Source organism: Leuresthes tenuis, unplaced genomic scaffold, assembly GCF_036924035.1.
Source record: "Leuresthes tenuis unplaced genomic scaffold, fLeuTen1.0.hap1 SCAF_13, whole genome shotgun sequence".
NCBI classification, from domain to species: domain Eukaryota; kingdom Metazoa; phylum Chordata; class Actinopteri; order Atheriniformes; family Atherinopsidae; genus Leuresthes; species Leuresthes tenuis.
In genome coordinates, this window is record NW_027325367.1 from 2,875,855 (window position 1) to 2,902,298 (window position 26,444).

The 26,444-nt window shown below is 42.5% G+C and overlaps 2 protein-coding genes across 3 annotated transcripts in view; one reads left to right on the plus strand and one right to left on the minus strand.

Annotated features, from left to right (window-relative positions):
- The first annotated feature begins 1,338 nt into the window (after positions 1 to 1,338).
- ndufaf7 (NADH:ubiquinone oxidoreductase complex assembly factor 7) lies at positions 1,339 to 14,115 on the plus strand. 2 transcript variants are annotated; one of them, XM_072361665.1, is made up of 10 exons: positions 1,339 to 1,738; positions 2,114 to 2,271; positions 3,308 to 3,388; positions 3,859 to 4,041; positions 5,214 to 5,427; positions 6,379 to 6,437; positions 7,345 to 7,458; positions 8,680 to 8,823; positions 11,400 to 11,573; positions 13,446 to 14,115. In XM_072361665.1, the coding sequence occupies exons 1-10, from the start codon at positions 1,660 to 1,662 to the stop codon at positions 13,668 to 13,670; spliced, it is 1,431 nt and encodes a 476-aa protein (XP_072217766.1). In that variant the 5' UTR covers positions 1,339 to 1,659; the 3' UTR covers positions 13,671 to 14,115. The 2 variants fall into 2 exon arrangements, with proteins under 2 accessions (XP_072217766.1, XP_072217767.1); XM_072361666.1 differs by having other exon boundaries at positions 3,931 to 4,041.
- A 2,160-nt stretch (positions 14,116 to 16,275) lies between these two features.
- The window catches only part of LOC140266632 (serine/threonine-protein kinase D3-like), a 45,823-nt gene continuing 35,654 nt past the window's right edge, over positions 16,276 to 26,444 (minus strand). Inside the window, exons 12-19 of the mRNA XM_072361664.1 lie at positions 23,614 to 23,666; positions 23,467 to 23,539; positions 23,276 to 23,382; positions 21,607 to 21,768; positions 20,771 to 20,869; positions 20,426 to 20,693; positions 19,929 to 20,014; positions 16,276 to 19,139 (exon numbers count right to left, since the gene is read on the minus strand). Of these exons, the coding sequence (XP_072217765.1) occupies positions 18,966 to 19,139; positions 19,929 to 20,014; positions 20,426 to 20,693; positions 20,771 to 20,869; positions 21,607 to 21,768; positions 23,276 to 23,382; positions 23,467 to 23,539; positions 23,614 to 23,666 (1,022 nt within the window). The 3' untranslated portion in view covers positions 16,276 to 18,965. The remainder of the gene's footprint in view (positions 19,140 to 19,928; positions 20,015 to 20,425; positions 20,694 to 20,770; positions 20,870 to 21,606; positions 21,769 to 23,275; positions 23,383 to 23,466; positions 23,540 to 23,613; positions 23,667 to 26,444) is intronic.

Here is a 26,444-nt window from a genome sequence, read left to right on the forward strand (position 1 = left end):
GGGACCTTTGCTGGAATAAGTTTGTGTTAATTTAAACAGTTTGTGGAGCAGAAACTCCAATAACTTACCTCTAATTCTTCTATCTTTAGTTATCTTTGAAAAATCTTGAATGATAAACACTGGAGCTGCTTTAAGCCACTTTTCTTGTGCACATGGCTCTATCTTTCATGCACGTATGGAAATATCTGGACTGTGAAAATAGAAACTGGAAGCATAGCTGTTACTCTTGAACTAAAATCACGTAGAGCTCATTTAAAGTCATTCACAGCTGCTGAAAACTGCTTTAATACAGATGAAATTTGGATTTTTGTGCATTCTGTGAGAAACTTAACTGCATCTCTTCTAGCATTGTTAATTTGTTTATTATCTATAACAAATATCACGTACACACTTCCAAACTCAATATCAATGCATTGTTCGCGTTCTTAAACATTTAAACTGATAATCTGACACTTCATAATCTATCATAGCTAAATCTGCCCATGAGAACCTGTTTTAACCACTTTAACCACACTAATATTTTATTTTTTAATATTTCAGTACCATTTCTAAATGTCATATTTAGATAAAACTAAAAAGGAGCAAGTTTAGAGAAACATTCTCTGAGGTTTTTACTATGTAAAGAACTGATCAAAATAGCTTTCAGTTGATAAACTCATTAAAATCACTACAGGAGTGTCTTGAATGCAACACTCAGATTTACAGGAGGTAATAAATGTTTGCAACCACACAAGCTTGTATCATCTCAGTGTCAGAAAAATAGGTGCTTTATTAGGCTATTGTCCAATTGTCCTTAATTTCTCATGTTTTTCATATCCGAACATAATAAAAATCATCTGGTTCTTAAAAAAAGTAGAAAAATTAGGAGAACACAACCTCAGATGAACAACAGCACATGACATATTACACCAGGCAATGATTTAGTTTAGCATTTTCTTTTATTGTAACATTGTCATTTTACACTTTACTTTGTTTTTAAAGCCAGGATATAGTTGTAGTGTTGAGAAACTGTCACAACCAGCAGAAATAACTTGAATTGAGGATAAATCGTTGCTTCAGCTCATTGACCTTAGCAGCATTGGTTTCTGCACAGCTCTCTTAAGGTCCCACCACAGCAAGTGCATGAACCTGTTGCTATTTCATACTTAATAAACTAAAACTGTAAAAATACTCAACCCCTGTCCGACCCACCCCAACCCCACGTAATATTTTAAAAAAAGTGGATATTTTGAAGACTGTACATATTATAGTGAGTACGGAAAAGATTGTGTTCGCTTTCACACCAACACTTTTATTGTGAAAGGTTAACCGGAATCGGAAGTTATGTCACAACTTAACCTTCGTTGTTCTATTAGCTTAAACGCTTCGTTGCTGCACGTGGACGTTGTTGTTTACGACTTGAAAGGACAGACAGACGCTAATGAACACATTTGCATGTTTATCTTTCACACCCGGAACTAAGACTCCATCTCTGGAAGCTGTTTGGTTTTCCTTTTTTTCATAACGGCCTTGAAACCAAAGTAGCTAATGCTAACTAGCTAGCTGTAAGCTAATGCTAACCGGCCAGCTGTAGCCCTATTAGTGAGCCAGCTGCTTGAATCAGAAGATGAGACGTTGACAGTTTGAATAAAGGCTAACTTCACTTCTTCTGAAGGAAAAATGAGGGGCTGTCTTGGTGTTAAAAGTCACCAGTTGCTGAACAGAGTCTTTGTTCATCCTGTCTGTGCACCTGCAGCAGGTAAAAGTTTAGATTAGTGGGTAAATTACACTAAACTCCCAGTACAGACTGGATGATTCACTTCCTCATGCTGTGACACTGAAATATATATGTCATCTCAATATCTTGATTTTCACACATTATGATGATTTACGTCCCTTTATCTGACATTCTTTTGTGGATCTCTTAGTTTTTAGCATTTGACGCCTTTTAAGTTATTTTTCAATCATTCATTCACAACTTAAAAACGAGAAGTCTGCAGTTTAAAGCAAAGTATTTCATTCAGAAAACGTGTAAAATTCAGGAAATGTCGATAAGATGAATGTATATTTGATCTGTTGTGTTTTTATAGTAGTTGGTAGTTGTTTTTTTACATTTAACTTCTGTGTTTGACAGCACGATGGAAAGCGCCTCCGTCCAGATTTGTCCACAACTCGTCAGAAAATGAAAGGCCTCGACACTCCATGCTCAAACACCTGACCTCCAAAATCATCGCAACGGGTCCAATTTCTGTGGCCGAGTACATGAGGGAGGTCCTCACCAACCCTGTGACGGTATGTGAGGATGCCTCCACCTGATATCCATCCCTGCTGGTCCTGGATCAGTCTGAAAGACCGGCTGAGCTCCTGCACCTGTCATCCTAAACAAAAACCTATCGAATATCTTCTCCAACCTCTTAACAGATCTTGCATTTTAATGCAAACTTTCCTCAGCAACTCCTTTAAAATGAGCTGTAAATATGATATCTGCTATAAAGGACATTATTGATCATCTGATCAAAGGTTAAATGTGTATTTAAAGACCATTAAGAGCTCTGAATTTCGAGGACTCACCCCTTTGATAAACTCTGATGGATCTTTATGAACTATTTCTCACTTGCTTATCATTTTTAGCGTTATTTTAAAATCTTTAATTTAAAAGGCAGCAGTGTAAATGTTTTCTCCACAGAATGTCTTGGAAATAACCTGTAATTCACAGCATCTTAACAACTAGTTTTAGTCTAAATTCTTCAGATGATTAGCTGGAAATACTAGGAAATAAAGATTTTTTTGGCCTGTTGTGACATCTTAAAAGTATTCTATGTGCGTAAACCGACACAAATGTGTGCCTCATCAGTTAAACTTTTATTTTCATTCATTCATTTTGAAGAAAAATCTCCAAGTTGTTCTGAAATAAATGTAAAATCAGTGGAATATATATAAAAACCAACTATTCTTTGATCATATCACCATAGCAACAGCTGTCCTCACCTGGCTGAGCAGCCAGAAAAGTCGCATTGCAGCATCAGAAACAAAGGGTTGGCTCCATGTGATGATACATTTTCTTTATTATACTGATTATTGGTTTTATTGTTCCACCTCAGCACCCAGCCTGGATGTTTTTGTGAAATCTTGGCGAGCAAAGTACGACAAGAATGAGTCAGTGAAACTAACAGGTGGTGACATTTAAGGAGCCAGAACCCATCAGTCTTTACTGGTCATTGACTAACTCTGTTTTTCCATCTTTCTCTCAATCTTTTATTTGTATTTCCATTTCTTTTGACTTGTTTCTCACAAGCTTCCCCTCAGATTTACTTGTGTTGTCCTTCAGGGTTATTATGTGAGGAACAACATGCTGGGACCTGATGGAGATTTCATCACATCGCCAGAAATCAGCCAGATTTTTGGAGAGGTGAGGCTCTAAAATTGCACCTTTTAAGCCGCTTTCACCCAGAAATGCTGCCAGAAAGTTCCTTCTCATGATGTCACTCATTTACTCACGAATCAGAGTCAACTTCATGCTAAAATATTCACATTTTGATTAGTTTCAAGGGTTCAAAAACATTGTTATTATCCGCAAATGAACAAAATCCACGACATAGGACTCCTGAAAATAAACGGTTGAATGTAGCAGGCAGTGTTATCATTCTTTTACTTTAATATATTCACCAAATGCGGAGGTTTGGATTTTTACGGGCGTCGTATTTCGGCACAATGCCACCTTATTAATTCCTCCATTGTCCCCAAGATTTGTCGGTTTTCAGCCAAACCAGAGAAGAACGAGGCAGCGACAGCTGTAAACAGAGGAGTCCTTTTTTGACTCTATAAAATGTAAACGCTGTATTTGCTATAGGACACGAACCTCATCCAAATATCCCTCAGGTGGATATCAGAGGTGTAAAGAAGCTAACAAACTGTTTGCTGATGGCTTCGGACCTGCTTTGCTGTGTCCAGCTGCTCGGTGTGTGGATCGTTAGCGAATGGATGGGAGCAGGTCGGCCCAAACGGCTGCAGCTGGTGGAGCTCGGACCGGGGAAAGGGTCGCTGGCCGGTGACATCCTCAGAGTAAGAAATGTGTTCTTTTTCCCCTTAAACTGAAAAATCAGGTGTTTTTTAACATGGTTTTTACTGTTATTGTGTCACACAAATGATAAGAATAATGGAAGTTTATTTGCTTTGGAAGATGCTTAATTGTGTGAAATGTTGAAGAATTTAAAGGGGAACTCCGGTGTTTTTAAACCTTATTTCACCAATACTTTAAGAAGAATGAATGAATGAACGTGTGCTATAGCTCTGTTAGCTCATAGCTGCTGTTATGTGGCTACTAGCAGCTATAGGAGAGCTAACGGAGGGATTTCTACACAGGCACTCTACTGGGACCACTTCATCCACACGCCCCCCTGCAGCACAGTTTATTCACTCCGTGCTCTGTGGCAGTCGGCTAACTTCACACAGAGTTTGCTGCTGATAGTTTTGTGCAACATGGCAGGATATTTATCAGATTTTGACGATGTGAACGACGACTTTGAGTAAGATGGACGTTCTTACCGGAGTGAATGAGCTGTGCTGCAGGGGGGCGTTGATGACATCATCCCAGTAGATGAGTGTGTAGAAAGCCCTCTATAAGCCCCCCGATATCCGCCAATAACAACAACACAGCAGCTATGAGCTAACAGAGCTATAGCACACGTTCATTCATTCATTCTTCTTAAAGTATTGGTGAAATAAAGACAGATAATGCCTTATTTAGAGGCTGCATCCTCTAAGCCCCGTTCACTCCGTTATATGGATCTCCAGTTATCTAAATATCTTCCGAAGGACGCCGACTTTCACCAAACTGTTCTCAGTGAGCAGATGAACGTATTTCATGCCAGAAATAAGGTTTAAAAACACCGGAGTTCCCCTTTAAGTGGTGGTAATGAGGAGAGCTGTTAAGTAAGCCGTGTTTCCTTCATTGTTCTGTGTCGGTGACACTGAACTTTTAACTTGGACTCTCACGCTCAGCTGTTTTCACTGACAGGAATATCCATGAGAGTCCGTTTAGAATCCTTTAAATAAAGCAATAGTTTCACAGGGTTGTCAACATTTATACAAACTACCAGAAACATCATGGCTTGAGGTATCTAACGTAGATTTTGTTGTATTTTAACCACGTTTCAGCTGAACGTTTGTGCAGTCGGACGTATTCCCTGAACCCTGCCTCGGTGAGTTATTCATTTTTCTCTCCCTCTGTCCAGGTGTTCGGTCAGCTGCGGTCGGTTCTGAGTGAGACCTCGGTGTCGCTCCACCTGGTGGAGGTGAGTGCAGCTCTCAGCCTGGTTCAGGCCCAGAATCTGACGGGAAACAGCTGCCAGGAGGTGGACAGCGAGGACGACAGGGTTTACCGGCGTGGTGAAACGCCGTCCGGGCTGCCGGTGTCCTGGTATCGGCGCCTCGAAGACGTTCCAGCCGGTAAGCAGCAGCAGGCGTAGAGAAGCGGACTCTGCCTCTGGACAGAGTGAAGATGAGGCTTTGGTTTTGCACAGGAAACTTTAGGGTTCCTTTCTGAAAGATGAACATTATTGTTCCCACATTACTTTGTTAGCAGCAGCTAACGCTAACAGCTTAGCTAATGAAGATGACGTACACCAACTTCTAAGGAGTTACTGCTGTTCCTTTCTGAAAGATGAACATTATTGTTCCCACATTACTTTGTTAGCTGAAGCTAACGCTAACAGCTTAGCTAATGGAGATGACGTACACCAGCTTCTAAGGAGTTCCTTTCTGAAAGATGAACATTATTGTTCCCACATTACTTTGTTAGCTGAAGCTAACGCTAACAGCTTAGCTAATGAAGATGACGTACACCAACTTCTCAGGAGTTATTGCTGTTCCTTTCTGAAAGATGAACATTATTGTTCCCACATTACTTTGTTAGCTGAAGCTAACGCTAACAGATTAGCTAATGAAGATGACGTACACCAACTTCTAAGGAGTTACTGCTGTTCCTTTCTGAAAGATGAACATTATTGTTCCCACATTACTTTGTTAGCAGCAGCTTTCTAGCTGAACGGTTCGGTTCTGTAACTCAGACAACCTGCAGCTGTGTTTAAGGTGTGTTTCCAACACAACACCGGTCCTCTCCTCACTCTCGCTGCTACACTGAACGCCGTGTACCGCTCTCGGTGTGCTAACGCTACATTATCGGCATGTTTCTGAAAGGTTTCTGACTCTACACATGGAGCTCTGCTGGAGCACAGATCAGTGAAGTGTAGCAGGCTTCGGTTAGCATGTTACGCCTGCTGGCTTTAGTCTTCTCTTTGGATTATTGATGATGAATGAAACGTACAGGATTCCCAGACTTTAGGTCGTGGCTGTTATTCTCTCTTTAAACGTTCTTCATCGTTGTTTCTCTTTTCCCAGAATTCAGCATCTTTGTTGCTCATGAGTTCTTTGATGCTCTGCCGATCCACAAATTCCAGGTGAGACACAGTTTAATGCTCATTGATTGTGATTACCACCACAAAACAACTGCCTATTAAGGTTATATTGGAAATATGGTGAGACAGAGCTTCCTAAGATAGTATTGTGCAGGAATAATTCTTAATTTGTGGGATTTTGCACCATTCTCTGACAGTGGCTTGCTGAAATCTACTCAGCAGAAAGCAATCTCAGAAAGACTCAAACACCTTAAAGAACATAATTCTCAGAACAGAAACAATGCTGGAGTTAAATCAGCATTTCCCACGTCTTAGTTTATCTGTTAAATGTTTAACCACAAACCAGAAGCAGATTCAGATCAACTCTTAATCAACAACACATTTTTTTACTGGATTACTAAAAAAGCAAAAGGAATTTGATTTAAAGTGTTTCATTTTATGATTGTAAATGGCTGTAATTTTCCACACCTATCACCAACTCTATTCCACTCTTTGAATTTCTATTTTGTAGAGTTTGAATACACACTTTTACACATAATCGAGGTAAATGCTGTGAGCTGTATATAAAAGATGAGGTTATTTATTTTAATTCTTATTAGTCCTTTATTAAATAGGACTAATTTGGTAGCAACACATTGAGCTTGTGACACGCTCAACCTCTTAAATCACTTATACCACCACCAGATGGCGCCAAAGTGAAATAAATGGCACATAAGTTTGATGTACTTTTAGTTTCACTCTGCATTTCTAAACTTTGAGTTCATAAGAGAGCTTATCTTACCCCGTTTAATTTGAATCAGGTCCAAATTTCCATGGCAACAGTTTAAACAAAGTGAACAGTCACTATTCTTTCGATGTGAAAAGGCGATTTATACGGTTTATTTTGGTTTTAAACCCACCTGTTTAACCTTCAGCTGCTGCTCTGAACGCTTCTGTTTGTTTCGTGCAGAGGACAGAGAAAGGCTGGAGGGAAGTGATGGTGGACGTTGTCCCCGACCAGCCGACCAAGCTGAGGTTTGTCGTGGTTCCGGCTGCAACTCTGGCCTCAGCCTCCCTGGTGCAGGTCAGTACCTGATCTAAAGGGCTTCTCCTGCTGGACTGAGTGGGCTGAATCTGTCTGAGATGCTTCACCAGGCTGCCTGAGGCTCACACAAACACGTTTTCACTTGATTTTAAATTGATTTCCGTAGTTCCAGAAGAACTCGTTAAGATTTAAACTATCTTAACGAGTGTTTTTTAATTTATTTTTCATTATTTAGAAGAAAGTAATTTCTTGCAAGTCTATCAGATGATTTGTTCTGCCTTTAAAACACCTTTTAAAGCTTCTAAATAAACACGAAGCGGAACAAACAGCATCACAAACAGCTCATTTTTACATAATAACACGACTCACTGTAAGAAATTTCTCATCGTACAGCTGGCCGCAGGCAGAAAAGCGTCTTCTTCTGCTTCAGAGCTGCTCCCTGCAGTTCCACTGTTTGTGTCTGGTTACGTGTTACAGAAATTGAACTCTAAGCCTTCACCTAGATTAAAGAGCAGGGTCCTCATCCAAACAGGCTGCTGCTGCTGATGATAATGAAGATTATGTCTGGCCTCAGGCCCTAATCATGATGTTCAAAGTGTTTTAATTCAGTCGGAGTGTCTCAGAGGCCAAATCAAACAGGCGGTGAATGTGTAGGTGGTGGAAATGTGGGCAATAAAATCCAGATGGAGGCTATTAAACAACCTTGACAGACTCTGTTTTAGGCATTCATTTCCACTGTGTTTAAAATCAAGTTAATCACTTTTTTAAAGTGGAAGAATATCCAGTTTTTTTAAGTCCTGCCTGCAGGGATGTCTGTCAGGAGTGTTAACAAGATGGAACAAATGCTCGAAATAAGAACCTCCAAACAGAAATGTCTAATATTGATTATTAAAATGCACACAGTCACATTTTACAGGCATGTCTGGGAATAGGATGAAGAAATTACCAGGTCAACTAATCAATCAGGGAATGAACACAGCAGAAATTAATCATTTTCTAATTAACATGGCTTCCTCGCAGCTGTTAAAGCCACATTTGATCTAAAAATACCTGAAACGTCAGCGGCAAAGACTGAGAATTCAACCACTGATCCTTTAATCTGAGAGAAGCTGGAAAAGCTTTGAGAAATAATTAAGAACAAAGAAGAAGTAACCAACAATAAAGTAAAACTGATTTAGCGTTGAGTCAGAGCGTGGCGGCTGCTTCCTGCTCAGATCTATGAGCTAACAGAAGGATTTATTGATTACGTGCGTTTGTCAGGCAGATGAAAGGCGGCATCACGTGGAGGTGTGTGCGGAGGGCGGAGTCATCGTGCAGCAGCTGGCCCGACGGATCGTGGAGGACGGCGGTGCGGCTCTGATCGCCGACTACGGCCACAACGGAACCAAGTCGGACACCTTCAGGGTATGGAAAAACTTTCATTCTGCTTCAAAACCAGACGAATGAAAATGACCGAATGTTTCTGTATTTATCAGAAGCTTTTATCCAAAGCGACTTACAAATTAAGATATAACAAAGCTATATAAAAAGCTAACAATAAGCTACATAGAAGGAACCCAGGAGTCCGACTCTGTCAGAGGGGACAGAGTAGAGATAGGGTGCAGGCATAGAAGGAAGTGCAGAAAGATAAAGTGCAGAGATAGAGGGGGGAGGGAAGTACAAGGTAAGTGCTGGGATAGGAGATGCTCTCTAAGAGCTGGGTTTTCAGGAGCTTCTTGAAGATAGACAGGGACGCCCCTGTTCTGGTAGCGCTCGGTAGCTCATTCCACCATCGTGGGACGACACATGAACAGAGTTTGGATTGTCTTAGGCGTGGTGTAGGAGCTGCTAGACGACAATCCTGGGACCAACGGAGGGACCCAGTTGGGACAGAAGCCTTTGCAGGAGCATTCAAGTAGATGGAGCCGTTCCATTAAGCTCTTTGTAGCTAACATCAGGGACTTGGATCTGATGCTAAGGGCAGCCAGAGGAGCTCAATGAACAGAGGGGGGGCGTGTTCTTTTAGGCTGATCCAAGACCAGACGCACCGCCGCGTTCTGGACCATCTGCAGAGGTTTGGATGAACAGCTGCAGGAGATTTCCTTAAACTGACAGAGGCTGCATCGTTCTGTTCAGTATTCCCCAGAACTCACAGCTCAGAACAAAGATGATGCTTCACCAGATGCTGCCACCTGGGGGAGGTTTCTGAGCTGTGGCCTGCTCTTGGTTGTGCCGGCACCGTTGTTGTTCTGCTGTGTTTTCCACGTGTTTCTTTGCTTTTCGGTGATTCGTCCTTTTTGTTGTCGGCCCTTCTGAGATAACCTTCAGCCAACGCATCGTATCATCACAGAGTTGGAAAAAAGTCCCCAGAAAAGGTAGAAAACAGCCCTGAAGTTTCCCCAGAAACAGCTGAGAGGGTTTTTCTGTTATCCTGATCTGAGGATCAGCATGATTTTGAATCCTACACCCGACCTCTGAGGTACCTTGAATGCAGCATTACTCAAGTTTGAAAAGCTGCTCTTATAAAAACTAACCTTTAATATTCTACATTATGCACATTTAAGTGTTTAAGTTCCTTTCACAGCAGAGTTTGAAGTGGGATATCCATCCATTCTTGCTTTAAGTGTGATTTCCATGATCTTTTTTGGGGATTATAGATATTCTTTCAGTCATCTGGTCGTGTTCATACTCAGAATAAAGATTTTGTAACACATAGAAAAGAAATAAAGCAAACAGAACTAAAGTTAACCATGTTAGTGTTTCTTTTGTTGCAGGGGTGTTACATCTTGATTCTGTATCACTGAATGTCATCATCAGAGGGTCTCTGGGAGCTTGGTGCCTGCAGCTGTCCATGTGCGTGCCTGAACTTTAATGAAATCAGGCGCACTCTCCTGGATCTAAATGTTGATGCTGCTAAATAAAGATATTTAACCTAAATCAGCGCTTTTGATTGACAACGTTTTAGCTGTTAAAACTAAAAGAGAAGAAAAGAAAAGGCTGAACTGAAACGTGTTCCTTCTTATTTTGCTCATCACTCATTTAGATGCAGAACGAAGCAGAGAACGACTGTCCGGGACTCTTTAAGTGTCTGTTTTTAGCTGTTTTAGCTGCTTTTCCTGCAGCTGTTGTGCTCTCGTCTTTGTGAGGACCAGTTTGAGATTTGGACACTTTGTTCAGTCCTCTCTTCTCTTCTGAATAAAGGAAACAGATGCAGGAAGCAGGAAACCAGGGGGTGACCGGCCCACTCGTTGCTCCTCTTCCTCACCTCTTTTTTTCTTCTCCAAGACAGCCAGGATTTGATTTATGCTACTTTCAGAGTCTTTTGACTCCAGGTTTTTAAGGTTTAAATATAAAAATATGTTTGTACATTCTACACAGTGGATATTTTAAAGAAAAAGTCACCGTAACATCCACAGATTCAGGTTAAAGCTCCATCAGGCAGAGAAGAAGCCACATGTGAGCGTGATCCAGAAACACCGAAGTCTCCTCCGGACTGAAGCTCATTTAAGGTGGACTGAAACTGTGGTCAGATGGATCAGAACCTGAAGAGCTGGACCGACCTGCCTGCAGTCCAGACCTGAAAACATTTCAAAACACAACAAAGAAGACCCAGGAACCCTCTATCAGACAGGAACGGGACGACATTCCTCCCCCAGAGGTCCAGCGGCTGCTCTCCTCAGTTCCAGATGTTCCAGATGCTGTGAAAGGAAGAGGGGACGCTACACAGTGGGAAACATGTCATAACGTGATTATATAAATTGGAATTACGTGTATGAGTTTTGCAGATCATTTAGTTCTGTTTCATTAACAATTTGCACAGCGTCCGAGCTGTTTTGGGTCCAGATTCTGTCTGAGAGTCTCTAAATTGTTGGTGTATGATGGATGGCTGCCGCTGCCGCATCTGCTGCTGCTGCCGCTGCCGCTGCCGGACAACCATACGAACACGGAGCTTTATGAATCACACGGCCATAAAAACACACATTTGTCTTTTTCTTGTTCAGGGGTTCAAAGGTCATCAGCTCCACGACGTCTTGTCTGCTCCGGGCACGGCCGACCTCACCGCTGACGTGGATTTCAGCTTCCTGCGGAGGATGGCTGGAGAAGGTGTGGCCTGTCTGGGACCCGTCACCCAGAGGACGTTTCTGAAGAACATGGGCATCGACACTCGGATGCAGGTGAGTCTTACAGCTGGAAACACGGTGGCAAGTCATTATTAGTTATCTGCTTGTCCACAGAGCCATTTAGGTGTGAACAATGACATCATTCATCATCTAAATACTGTTGATGATCTGATTTATTTGTTAAAAAATGTAACTTAGCTTCAGGACATCCAGTCGCTCTCTTTGTAGGAGATAAACCGTTTCTTAAGGACCTTCAAACGTCTTCAGGTCCATTTCCATCAACCGCACCTGGGCTGTTTTAAAGGAGCTAAAAAGGAGCTTAAAGGGGGCAGCTGAGGATAAAACACCTAAAAGCTTTAACTCGCGGTCCAAATGCAATGAAAACCTCCATCTGCACGCTGTCACCTTCAGATTTAGACTTTTATTCCTGATTCAGTGGCTGCTGATGACATTTATGTCGATATAACTCAAACAGACGTAAAGTTTGACTCGACTGAGAACTTTTCTTTGTAGTTCAGAGTTTCCAGCCAGTGGTCCAAAGATCGCGGGGGTTGTGGGGCTCTGGATACTAAAGTAGGGACACATTCACTGGGTAATCAAGTCTGTGTGAGGATGAAGAGGGACAACGGGCTTCTGTGATCATTCAGAACCAAACAAACTGGCAAAAGTTAAAGCATTTAACTAATTTAACTCAAACAAAGCTTGAAAAGTACGAGTTGAGTTTCACTCCGACTCAACTTTAACTCGACCTCAGGTCAGTACTTTCCAGTTTACTCACTGGTTAACTGATTCATTAGAGAAAGTATAGCAGGGGCCGATGGTCCCTTAAACGGGGGATGACGTCCTCCCGGCCAGCTGTGGATGGGCGGGATGCAGGATCTGTGATCGGCTGGATTAATGTAACCCGAACCGCCCTCTCCACCTCCCACTCTACAAAGGGAATGACGGGAGTTGCGTAGAGGTCATTTGAGGAGACGTGCCAACGCATCTTCATGCATTTCCAGGGTTGGAGTGAAACTTCACGCTGTGTAGAGACTGCATTCATGTAAAAAAGGGAGCTGCAGGAGTTTCCACCATAGAAGAAACTGTCTTTAAACACTGATTTACGGGGCACATGATCTTGATTCGGGATCTTATTCAGTTGTAGTCTTTTTGCAAACTTTAACACGCATTTATCAAAGGAATCGAGGGTGTTGGAGCTCTATGTTTCCATTCTCGAGGACGTGGATACTTTGGCTAAAGGTGATGCAATGGGAAATAAATATTTCATGAGGAGAACTCAAACATTAGGTTTTAGCTCGTTTCAGGGTATCCCCAGTTCCTCGTTTTGTAGCTGAAAGTAGGATGCCTTCAAGGAAAGAAGGTCAGTCAATAGTTGTTTGTCCTTAATCGCTTTCCTTTGGCTCAGATTTACAATATTTGGCCATTAAACTGCTGTTCTAAGTTCTTAATATTGCAGGACTGTGCAGTTTCTCTTAATACACCCAAACCTTCTAAAATGAGCGTCTAAGAACTGAAACATTGGGTGGTAACACTGCTAAATATCCCACGTTCTTCATTCAGAAGCCTCTGACTGAAGTTTAGAGCTAGCATAGCAGCGTGTTTTCTGATAGTTAGGAGGATAAGGTTGATGGGAAGTGTTCATTAAACTTAATGAACAGACAGAAATATGGTGTAAAACTCTCCTCAGTTGTTGCTCTCAGCAGAAGCAACACTTCATGTGAATTTGCTCTGAAACTGTGGTTTAAGAGGCTGTGTGAAAGCAACACGAAGGCCAGGGTCCAGAGTTATTTATTGTTGCAGCTGATTAGTTTGTTGTTTCCAGGAGATTTAAATGTTTCTGATCTTGTTTTTTTGGAGGCCAGAGCTGACCTGTGGAAAAAGACTTCCTCCAGAGCTTTAAACGCTGTTGTTTTAACTCTGCAGGTTCTTCTGAGGAACTGCAGCGACCCGGCCACCAGGACGCAGCTCATCAGCAGCTACGACATGCTGACCAACCCGGCCAAGATGGGCGACCGCTTCCACTTCTTCAGCCTGTTGCATCCCAGCCGCCTCGCCAGACCCAAGAAACAAGAGGGGCTGACGCTGGAGAAGAAGAGGAGCCCGGCCCCGCTGCCCGTGGCTGGCTTCAGCGAGCTCAGCTTCTCCTGACCACTTTGAATCTCCCCAGACTGTTACCAGCAGGGCAGGTTTGGCGCTTCCTCGCTGCTCGTGTATCCGTTATGCGAGCTGAAAGTATTATTTCAGAGTTAATTGTTTTGTTTCTGGACTTTCGGTTAAGTTCTGGTGTTTATTTAACCATTCGGAGCCTCCCGGCCCCGATAACTGGAGTAAACTGTGACATCACTGAAGCTCAGAGGTCTCCTCGCAGTGGAAGGAGCACCTCAGCCAACCTCCCTCGTGCACATCTTGAAGCAGTTAGCCGAGTTGTTCAGCAGCCGCCGCTGCTTCTCTGGTAGCAATTAAGAGGTTCGGTTACACGTGTCCATGTTTGAGGAGAGGTCACCGCTGCCAGAACAAGCAGCCGCTCCCCGGAGGAGCAGCGGAGCGCAGCGATCATGTTCAGGATTGGTAATTAAATGATCGTTTCCAAACATCCTGCCACAGATCGCTATCGACTCTTCCTCTTATTCAGGGGTTGGGGCTGGTTTTTGTCTCCCTGATGAGGCTGAATTTACATTTGGAAGAAATTATGTTTCTATTAAACGTCTCGATCTGAAGGTTGGACTCTTCATTTTAAATTAGAGGTGATCTTTCTTTCTTATAGTGAAACCAGTAGCAGCTCATTTATCTCTCATATCTTTTCATTTTTAAGGAGAATCTGTTGTTAATTTCACAAATGGTCGCACTTCATGATAAGAGTTTGATTTCTTTTAGCATTTTGTGGCTAAACTAAGAGGTAGAGACAGTTCAGGTGGGTTTACTCCACCTTCCAGATCAGATACAGCGTATTTAACTCATGAATGGGCGGAGAACTGAAGCCCGTTCAGGCGTAGCAGAGTATTTTATGAGGCTGGGAATACACTTGGTTGTAATTATGTGTATTATCGCGGATCTCGAGTGTCTGTTCTACTTGTTCTCATAAAGGTGGAAGATTCTCCATGGAAGTGACCGATAAGTGATGGTAAGTGTGAGCCTACATCCACCTCCTTTGATTTATGGGTCCTAAACGGCATCTAAAACGCCACAGAACTCAAAACCCTCTTGATTGTCTCCATCTTCTGTGTTTACATCCCTAAAATCCATAAGTCCTGCAGTCAGAGTGCTCGTGTGGCCGCTCTGGTTATGGGTGCAGCACCCTGCCTGAAGCTCATTGATCTTCAGCCTAAAGAGGTCTGGTTTGGGAACTATTTGCAGATGATGTGGTTCTGTTGCCTGCTTCAGCTGCTCTGGGGCGGTTCACAGCCGGGATGAAAGGCAGCTCTTCCAAATCAGAGGCCGTGGTTCTTAACCGGAAAAAGGTGGAGCGCTCCCTCGGGGTCGGGGATCTCAGACCTTGTTCTCAGCGATGGAAAGTTGGAGCAACAATTCAGACGGATCGGGGCTTCGTCAGCAGTAATGAGGGTCCGGTCCGTTTGGTGAAGAAGGAGCTGAGCCGGAAGGAGAAGCTTTTAGGTTCCTGCTCCATCTTTGTTCCAACCCTCACCTGTGCTCACAGATCTGGGTTCTGACCCAAAGAATGAGGTCGTGGATACCAGCGGCTGAAATGAGTTTCCTTCAGAGGGGGGCGGGGCTCAGCCTGAGAGATAGGGGGAGGAGCTCCATCATATGGAGGGAGGAGCTCTGCCATCCGGGGGGAGGAGCTCTGCCATCTGGGGGGAGGAGCTCCACCATTTAGGGGGAGGAGCTCCATCATATGGGGGGAGGGGCTCCATCATATGGAGGGAGGAGCTCCATCATCCAGAGGGAGGAGCTCCGCCTTCCGGAGGGAGGAGCTTCACCATCCGGAGGGAGGAGCTTCACCATCCGGAGGGAGGAGCTTCACCATCCGGAGGGAAGAGTTTCGCCATCCGGAGGGAGGAGCTCCACCATTTAGGGGGAGGAGCTCCATCATCCGGAGGGAAGAGTTTCGCCATCTGGAGGGAGGAGCTCCATCATCCAGAGGGAGGGGCTCGGAGTAGAGCTGCTGCTCCTCCAGGTGGTTCATCTGGTTAGGATGCCTCCTGACCGCCTCCTTTTGGAGGTTTTTTTCAAGCACGTACAACTGGGAGGATTATCTGTCCCATCTGGCCCGGGAACACCTCGGGATCCTCCAGGAGGAGCTGGAGAGTGTCTCTGGGGAGAGGGATGTCTGGGCTTCCCTACTGGACCTGCTGGCTCTGTGACCCGACCTCAGTTAAGAGGAAGCTGTTTGCAGAATCCAGTTGGTGGTCCAATCAATCCTGCAGTGCAGCTCAATCCCTCCGGGTTGAGTTTGAAATCGTATCTTGACTAAACTGCCGTCCAGGATAAAACGGGCCCTGGACCGGGACCTTTCACCAACAATGGAGCCATTTACCAGCGTTCTACGTTTTAAAGTGTTTGTTACGGTCGGATGATGCTTGGACTGCCACCATCCGCATCCTTTATGTCAACAAATCCACCGTTTATCCAGAACTGCTGACCCAAACGGCCCGACACCAGAAGAGCTGGAGCAGTGGAACAGAAGCAGCTTGCAGTAGATGTTTGATCTCCTCCCTGGATTTTAACGTGACGTCAGTCACATCTTTAGCTTGGATTGCTGCCGTGGAAACGGCTGAATAATCACAAAGGAAGATGAGCTTCCCAGAGTTTGCCATTAATCTTTAATATTTTCCCCATCACTCATCCAAACATGACAAAACATTTCTTGCAAAAATATAAAACTTGTGAAATAAATTCTCAGGCTGAAGTCAGACCAGGATCAGCGACAGTAAAGAGTTCAACAAGACAGACACGATAGCAGCTTGATTTCAGCTCGTCTTCATCCACAGTCTCAGATAAAAGTAAAAATCGCTTTGAACAAACTCACTTTGTTCTTCTGCAAAAGTGCGTTTTTTTTCCCCCTAAAACAAGCTCAGCGGATGTGCAGCTTGAAATAATCCTGAGTTTCTGGAATTAGATGGAAAATTCAGCTTCATATTCGGCCTTTTCACGCGGTTTGAAGAACTGGAACCAACTTAATTCACCTAAAAACACGAGAAGCCCCCACAGGAGCTCGTCAGACCTTTGAGAATCGAGATTAGATCATTTTTCGCCTTATTTATTACAGCTGTGTGGCATTTTAACATGTTTCCTGTAGGATTTCAGCTTTTAGACCATTTCTCACCTTATTTATTACAGCTGTGTGGCATTTTAACATGTTTCCTGTAGGATTTCAGCTTTTAGATCATTTTTCTCCTTATTTATTACAGCTGTGTGGCATTTTAACATGTTTCCTGTAGGATTTCAGCTTTTCGATCATGTTTCACCTTATTTATTACAGCTGTGTGGCATTTTAACATGTTTCCTGTAGGATTTCAGCTTTTAGATCATTTTTCTCCTTATTTATTACAGCTGTGTGGCATTTTAACATGTTTCCTGTAGGATTTCAGCTTTTAGATCATTTTTTGCCTTATTTATTACAGCTGTGTGGCATTTTAACATGTTTCCTGTAGGATTTCAGCTTTTAGATCATTTCTCACCTTATTTATTACAGCTGTGTGGCATTTTAACATGTTTCCTGTAGGATTTCAGCTTTTAGATCATTTCTCACCTTATTTATTACAGCTGTGTGGCATTTTAACATGTTTCCTGTAGGATTTCAGCTTTTAGATAATTTTTCGCCTTATTTATTACAGCTGTGTGGCATTTTAACATGTTTCCTGTAGGATTTCAGCTTTTAGATCATTTTTCACCTTATTTATTACAGCTGTGTGGCATTTTAACATGTTTCCTGTAGGATTTCAGCTTTTAGATCATTTTTCACCTTATTTATTACAGCTGTGTGGCATTTTAACATGTTTCCTGTAGGATTTCAGCTTTTAGATCATTTTTCACCTTATTTATTACAGCTGTGTGGCATTTTAACATGTTTCCTGTAGGATTTCAGCTTTTAGATCATTTCTCACCTTATTTATTACAGCTGTGTGGCATTTTAACATGTTTCCTCTAGGATTTCAGCTTTTAGATAATTTTTCACCTTATTTATTACAGCTGTGTGGCATTTTAACATGTTTCCTGTAGGATTTCAGCTTTTAGATCATTTCTCACCTTATTTATTACAGCTGTGTGGCATTTTAACATGTTTCCTGTAGGATTTCAGCTTTTAGATCATTTCTCACCTTATTTATTACAGCTGTGTGGCATTTTAACATGTTTCCTGTAGGATTTCAGCTTTTAGATCATTTTTCACCTTATTTATTACAGCTGTGTGGCATTTTAACATGTTTCCTCTAGGATTTCAGCTTTTAGATCATTTCTCACCTTATTTATTACAGCTGTGTGGCATTTTAACATGTTTCCTCTAGGATTTCAGCTTTTAGATAATTTTTCACCTTATTTATTACAGCTGTGTGGCATTTTAACATGTTTCCTGTAGGATTTCAGCTTTTAGATCATTTTTTGCCTTATTTATTACAGCTGTGTGGCATTTTAACATGTTTCCTGTAGGATTTCAGCTTTTAGATCATTTCTCACCTTATTTATTACAGCTGTGTGGCATTTTAACAGGTTTCCTGTAGGATTTCAGCTTTTAGATCATTTCTCACCTTATTTATTACAGCTGTGTGGCATTTTAACATGTTTCCTGTAGGATTTCAGCTTTTTAATTGGTCTTAAAGTCTTTTTTTCTCTGAATTTATCGGTTTATTTATCACTAAAAACAGCTCATATTTAACTTAACTTCAGCAAACTGATGCCATTTGATGACTTGCATCAAACTCTAACAACATCAGGACATTTTAACATCGATTGCTGATTCATAATTACATCCCAGCCTGAAGGGGGCGCTGGTGTGTCGTTGCTCTTTAATTCAGTTCGTGTTCAAAGAAAGAATTAAAAAAACGAACTACTTCTGCAGATGAACAAAGGAAAAATGATTGTGGGTGAACTTTCCCGTGGAGAGATATCCCAAAGTGCAAAGACAATCCAGTAATGAATAAAACCTGTTTTAAAACACGCTTGTTGGGTTTTTTTCTTAACGTATTCCAGTTAGAGTCAGAAAGGACAGCTTTTAAAGATCTAAAACACACAGAAAAGGTTCATAGGTTTGCGAGTAGCCCTTCCACAGCTCGACCGGCCGTGCAGACGCTCCTTTAAGATGTTCTGGAGAAGAAAACCCAGCTGTCGGCTCACAGCTTCTGCTGGTTTATGGCTTGGAGTCGGATTAAAGTCAAGTGTGTTAAAAAATGTAAATTCTCTGGACCTGAATTATCACAGCTGACCCACGTGTGCATCATCCGTCCCGCTCAGTGTCTCCGTGGCAACAGTGTCCCAGGCCCGGGGCCTTCAGGGGTCCTCGTCCATGTCGTCCAGGTTGGGCGACATGATGAAGTGTTTGGGGTAGTGCAGGCCTCTCTCATCGGCATATTCTTCCCAGCGGGCATCATCGCTCTCGTGGGTGATGTAGCGCTCGCCTCGCCGCGTCTCAAACTCCCTGAGATCCAGCCAGGTGTTGTAGTCCTGCAGGGTCAGAGAAGAAGAAGTGTTTTAGCTGCATTTATGTCCATTAAAGATGCAGCGTGTGTGGAGCAGCTGTTTGGATCATGTTGAGCTGTACACTTGCAGGTCGATTTGATCCCCAGCTGCTTTATTTTGGTGCATTTTGGGTCAGACCAACATGTTTAAAGTCGTTTTTTTATTGTACAAACTCAATAATACTGTCATGTAAATCTGCTTAATTACTTATTTCCTTGTTGGCTCTTTAGACAAAAAAAAAAATGCACCCGCAAAACTGCAATAATGTACATTTCAGCGTCTTAATGCAGGAGTGAAAATAACGGGACCCATTTTTATTATTTCCTCATTACTCTGCCTGGCTGAAGCTGTAACTTCAGGAGTAGCACCAGGTCAGAACCTCCGTGTTTTAGTGGAGAACTCGGAGTAAACACACTTTGCTCCACTGGTTTGTTGTTTTGCAGACAGACATGAGGCTAAAGTTAGCTCCTTTTTGCTGTTGGTGTGATCAAAAAAGCTGTAAAAGTTGCTCCTCGGTGTGAAAGAAGCTGCAGGCCGGCCTGCTCCTGCACATATCCCCCATTCCAGCAAATGTTTTACACAACAAGGCAGCAGTGGAATACATATCGATTGAGGTGAAGCGGCAGCTATTTAACCCATTCATGCGTGTGTTTTAACCCAGTGTTGATCAGCTCACTGGATCTGATCAGCTGTGAACTTTGTACCAGAAAATAAACAGATAATCCACATTTCTGTGGTTTCAGCGGTTCAGAGTCTGTTGACCCGGTTGGTTACCTGCAGCCAGGGGTGACTCAGCGACTTGTCCACACTGAAGCGCTTCCTCATCTTCACCTGCAGCAGGTTATTGATCAGGTCTTTGGCTGTCGGAAACAACGATCACAGCACATCAAACCCAGACAAGAATATCTGGAAATAATCTGACATTTACCATCAACCGTCACGTCTCTCCCACTGTGGATTTATGACACTTTTATATGAAGTGTGCCAGTAAATTATTCTACTTTAGAGTATTTAGAATTTAGTTTAACAAGTAAACTTCACATCTGTTACTAGGCTGAACAATTGATGAAATAATTCAATTCAAAACAGCCAGTTTTACCAGTTTATGCAAATGTACCCTTATTTTCACCTGTAATTAACAGTTATTTTAACTAGAATACATTTAAAATGCCCACATTTGACCTATATTCAGTATATGTACTGATCTGAAATCTCATCTCTGAGCCCAGGAAGCAGCTAGTCTTGGTTTGAATCCCACAACAGCCTCTCACCCTCCTCTGAGATCTCCTTCCAGGGGTTGGATGGGTACATGAAGGCGGCGTTCTGGATCTGGTCGTTGATGTCCTCATCCTCATTGAAGGGAAACGTCCCGCTCAGGCTGACGTAGATGATGACGCCGACTGACCACATGTCCAGAGATCGGTTGTAGCCTTTGCTGCGGAGCACCTCCGGTGCCAAATACGCCGGCGTGCCAACCACCGAGCGGCGGAACGACTTCTCCCCGATGATTCGAGCAAAGCCGAAGTCGCACAGCTTCACCTGGTCCAGAGGAGGAGGTGTGGTTAAACCCGGGTGGAGCCACGGCGTTCTGTTAAAGCAAAGGATTTTGTTCTGACCTGAGGAAAGGGTTCCGCTGAGGCCAGCAGGACGTTCTCAGGCTTCAGGTCACAGTGGACGATGTTCTTAAAGTGAAGATGTCTGAGGGCCACCAGGATCTGTGACGGGTCATGTGATCAGTCACCTGATTAGACTCATTTTGCTTTAGGCAAGGCGAGTTTATTTTACAGCACAATTCAACGATAAGGTGATTCTAAGTGCTTTACAGAGACATTAAAACAGAAGAAATAAAAAGCAGGATTTAGAATTTAAACAAAAGAAAGAAATAAGAGCAATAGATAAAATCAGGAGTTAAAATATGATTCAGTTTTGAAACTCAAGCTTATTCAAAAGCAGCTGAAAATAGATGTTTCTTCAGCCTGGACTTAAATCCTGAGAGTTTCAGCTGATCTGAGGCTTTCTGGGAGTTTGTTCCAGACATGTGGAGCATAGAAGCTGAATGCAGCTTCTCCAGGTCTGGTTCTGACTCTGGGAACTGATAAAGAACCGGATCCAGATGACCTCAGGGGTCTGGGAGGTTCATAGTGGGTGAATGCAGCTTCTCCAGGTCTGGTTCTGACTCTGGGAACTGATAAAGAACCGGATCCAGATGACCTGAGGGGTCTGGGAGGTTCATAGTGGGTGAATGCAGCTTCTCCAGGTCTGGCTTTAGAGCCCAGTAACTTGGAGGAAGCAATATGTCAGATTATCGGCAGAACAGTGGAGCTCAGAGGCACAAATACAACTAATTTTAAGCTAACTGTGGCAGGAAATGAAAAGAAGAAGTCGTGACATCATCATTTCAAACATGGCGGGTTCACGGATGAGCTGGGATCTGCAGCAGGTGTCTACTGACCTGTGTGACCAGGAACTTTGTGAGGCGTTCAGGCAGTCGGCTCTTCTCACTGGATAAAATCATCTCCAGCATGTCGCCGTGAAGCTTCTCCATGACAACGAACACCTGCTCGGGCGTCTCGAACATGCACTCCAGGTTAACGATTCCCCGGTGGTGGAGGTTCTGTCGGACACAAGAGGAACTCGTTTCTCCTCTTAGGACCAGTTTATTTACACGATTTTCCATGTTTTCAGTGTCAAAATGATCAAACCTCACCTTAAACTTCACCCAGAGCTAAAAAAGGCTGAAGGTACGCACGTTTTAGTGTTTTTATTTCAGATTAACTTGTTTTATCCTGTAGTTTCAGAGAAAAATGAGTGAAAGACGGCAGCAGGATCTAAAGCATGTAGGTTATCTGCTGCAGAAGTTGTGCCATAAGGAACAAGGTGCTGGGTTTTTGCTTTTTCCATGTTTTTTTCCATGTTTTCAGTGTCAAAATGATCAAACCTCACCCTAAACTTCACCCAGAGCTAAAAAAGGCTAAAGGTACGCACATGTTTTAGTGTTTTTATTTCAGATTAACTTGTTTTATCCTGTAGTTTCAGAGAAAAATGAGTGAAAGACGGCAGCAGGAACTAAAGCATGTAGGTTATCTGCTGCAGAAGTTGTGCCATAAGGAACAAGGTGCTGGGTTTTTGCTTTTTCCATGTTTTCCATGTTTTTTCCATGTTTTTTCCATGTTTTCAGTGTCAAAATGATCAAACCTCACCTTAAACTTCACCCAGAGCTAAAAAGGGCTGAAGGTACGCACACGTTTTAGTGTTTTTATTTCAGATTAACTTGTTTTATCCTGTAGTTTCAGAGAAAAATGAGTGAAAGACGGCAGCAGGAACTAAAGCATGTAGGTTATCTGCTGCAGAAGTTGTGCCATAAGGAACAAGGTGCTGGGTTTTTGCTTTTTCCATGTTTTCCATGTTTTTTCCATGTTTTCAGTGTCAAAATGATCAAACCTCACCTTAAACTTCACCCAGAGCTAAAAAAGGCTGAAGGTACGCACATGTTTTAGTGTTTTTATTTCAGATTAACTTGTTTTATCCTGTAGTTTCAGAGAAAAATGAGTGAAAGACGGCAGCAGGAACTAAAGCATGTAGGTTATCTGCTGCAGAAGTTGTGCCATAAGGAACAAGGTGCTGGGTTTTTGCTTTTTCCATGTTTTCCATGTTTTTTTCCATGTTTTCAGTGTCAAAATGATCAAACCTCACCTTAAACTTCACCCAGAGCTAAAAAAGGCTGAAGGTACGCACATGTTTTAGTGTTTTTATTTCAGATTAACTTGTTTTATTCTGTAGTTTCAGTGAAAAATGAGTGAAAGACGGCAGCAGGAACTAAAGCATGTAGGTTATCTGCTGCAGAAGTTGAGCCATAAGGATGTTTCTGCTTCAGATTAGGTTGTGAGGACCCAGCTAACTTGGACCCGGTTTGTTTCTCCTGTCCACAGTCAGTAAAAAGCTTCCATTCGGAACCAGTACGACGCTGAAAAAGCTGGAAGTTGAGCCTGTTCAAACACTAAAAGGACACGAGTCTGAACCTCAGACGTTTGAACGGATCTCAGCCAAACGCCGCGTTTCCACAGAGTGAAAAGGAAGCTCGGAGCTAATCTGAAGGTAGCCAGGACTAGGAATGATGGTACCTGGAGAATGGCCACCTCGTTCCTCAGCTGGCTCTCCTGCTTCGTGGGAAACCTCATTTTGTCGATGATTTTAATGGCCACGTCTCTGCCGGTTTTCCTGTGTTTTCCTGCAGAACACGAAGAGGAGCAGATTTAGTTTGACACATAAATCAGTTTCTGATTAAAGCTGGATGACGGCGGAAATGTTTCACCTCCGTAGACGATCCCAAACTGTCCTGAGCCGAGGACCTCGTCAGCAAAGATCTGGTACACTGAACTGATATCCTGAGGAGGAGATGGAGCAGAATCAGCTGCTGCTCTCCAAAGTAAAAGCCCAGATTAGGTGAGTGATGACCTACCACGTTTTCCTGTATCTGAGAGTTGGACACTGATATGCTGATGGAGAGTTCCTCTGTGGAGGCAGAACAAAGTGAGTCAGTAAATAAAGCGGCAGCTGCCCCATCGCCACACCTTCACAGCACAGAGGTGGGGCTTTTATTTTCCAACCTGCACATCATTAAAGCCTCATTTCCTGGGTTTCCTTGTTTGTCGAACACAGACGTGGGAGATTTGATCGGCACATGATCAAAGAGCACCGAGGAGGTTTCCAGACTAAATCATTTTCCAGATTTCATAGGAGTGAAAGGCTCCACTTTCCTGTCACTCCCTGTTCACGCTGTGTTCATTCAACCCGCCGGCCGCTGTGTGCAGAGAAAGCTGTTGAGCCGATATTGATTTCAAATTGCTGGCTGCGATTCGATTGGGTCACCCCTCTGCGATCGATACCTTCAGTCTGATGGAGGCGGCTCGTTGATATTTAGGGCACTGGTTATGTCATCATTCCAGGTTTATGTAACTTTATGGATAGATGTTTACCTGTGGGGACTCCGGATCTGTTAGACTGTGGAGCTGTGACCACAAAGCTCAAAAGAATGAAAAAAACAATTAACTCCAAACAGACCGAAATGTTTTTATTTTGGGATTCTGCTTCAAAGTTTGGCCTAAACTCAGTATAAAGCCAGTTTAACACGGTTTGACCCGAGTTTAGTGTGATAAGCAGCCAAATCGGTGTGTTTTAAACCGTCTCCTCTGACCAGGAGCAGTTAAAGACTGGCCTCCCATCAGTTTAATCTAATCTAAAGTCTAATCTTAAGGAAATATCATTAAATATCATTCGAGGTTTATGTAACTTTATGGATAGATGTTTACCTGTGGGGACTCCGGATCTGTTAGGTTGTGGAGCTGTGACCACAAAGCTCAAAAGAATGAAAAAAACAATTAACTCCAAACAGATTATTTTGGGATTCTGCTTCAAAGTTTGGCCTAAACTCATTATAAACCCAGTTTAACCCGAGTTTAGTGTGATAAGCAGCCAAATCGGTGTGTTTTAAACTGTCTCCTCTGACCAGGAGCTGATGTGGTCTAAATACAGTTAAAGACTGGCCTCCCATCAGTTTAATCTAATCTAAAGTCTAATCTTAAGGAAATATCATTCGAGGTTTATGTAACTTTATGGATAGATGTTTACCTGTGGGGACTCCGGATCTGTTAGATTGTGGAGCTGTGAAAAAAACAATTAACTCCAAACAGACCGAAATGTTTTTATTTTGGGATTCTGCTTCAAAGTTTGGCCTGAACTCAGTATAAAGCCAGTTTAACACAGTTTGACCCGAGTTTAGTGTGATAAGCAGCCAAATCGGTGCGTTTTAAACTGTTTCCTCTGACCAGGAGCAGTTAAAGACTGGCCTCCCATCAGTTTAATCTAATCTAAAGTCTAATCTTAAGGAAATATCATTAAATATCATTCGAGGTTTATATAACTTTATGGATAGATGTTTACCTGTGGGGACTCCGGATCTGTTAGGTTGTGGAGCTGTGACCACAAAGCTCAAAAGAATGAAAAAAACAATTAACTCCAAACAGATTATTTTGGGATTCTGCTTGAAAGTTTGGCCTAAACTCATTATAAACCCAGTTTAACCCGAGTTTAGTGTGATAAGCAGCCAAATCGGTGTGTTTTAAACTGTCTCCTCTGACCAGGAGCAGTTAAAGACTGGCCTCCCATCAGTTTAATCTAATCTAAAGTCTAATCTTAAGGAAATATCATTAAATATCATTCGAGGTTTATGTAACTTTATGGATAGATGTTTACCTGTGGGGACTCCGGATCTGTTAGATTGTGGAGCTGTGAAAAAAACAATTAACTCCAAACAGACCGAAATGTTTTTATTTTGGGATTCTGCTTCAAAGTTTGGCCTGAACTCAGTATAAAGCCAGTTTAACACAGTTTGACCCGAGTTTAGTGTGATAAGCAGCCAAATCGGTGTGTTTTAAACTGTTTCCTCTGACCAGGAGCAGTTAAAGACTGGCCTCCCATCAGTTTAATCTAATCTAAAGTCTAATCTTAAGGAAATATCATTAAATATCATTCGAGGTTTATATAACTTTATGGATAGATGTTTACCTGTGGGGACTCCGGATCTGTTAGATTGTGGAGCTGTGACCACAAAGCTCAAAAGAATGAAAAAAACAATTAACTCCAAACAGATTATTTTGGGATTCTGCTTCAAAGTTTGGCCTAAACTCAGTATAAAGCCAGTTTAACCCGAGTTTAGTGTGATAAGCAGCCAAATCGGTGCGTTTTAAACTGTTTCCTCTGACCAGGAGCAGTTAAAGACTGGCCTCCCATCAGTTTAATCTAATCTAAAGTCTAATCTTAAGGAAATATCATTAAATATCATTCGAGGTTTATATAACTTTATGGATAGATGTTTACCTGTGGGGACTCCGGATCTGTTAGATTGTGGAGCTGTGAAAAAAACAATTAACTCCAAACAGACCGAAATGTTTTTATTTTGGGATTCTGCTTCAAAGTTTGGCCTGAACTCAGTATAAAGCCAGTTTAACACAGTTTGACCCGAGTTTAGTGTGATAAGCAGCCAAATCGGTGTGTTTTAAACTGTCTCCTCTGACCAGGAACAGTTAAAGACTGGCCTCCCATCAGTTTAATCTAAAGTCTAATCTTAAGGAAATATCATTAAATATCATTCGAGGTTTATGTAACTTTATGGATAGATGTTTACCTGTGGGGACTCCGGATCTGTTAGACTGTGGAGCTGTGACCACAAAGCTCAAAAGAATGAAAAAAACAATTAACTCCAAACAGATTATTTTGGGATTCTGCTTCAAA

Bases quoted from the DNA above. Each gene is read 5' to 3' on its own strand.
- ndufaf7 (XM_072361665.1), top strand. From the start codon at position 1,660: ATGAGGGGCTGTCTTGGTGTTAAAAGTCACCAGTTGCTGAACAGAGTC. The intron at 1,739-2,113 runs GTAAAAGTTTAG...TGTGTTTGACAG, and splicing joins TGTCTGTGCACCTGCAGCAG to CACGATGGAAAGCGCCTCCG. The intron at 5,428-6,378 runs GTAAGCAGCAGC...CTCTTTTCCCAG, and splicing joins CCTCGAAGACGTTCCAGCCG to AATTCAGCATCTTTGTTGCT.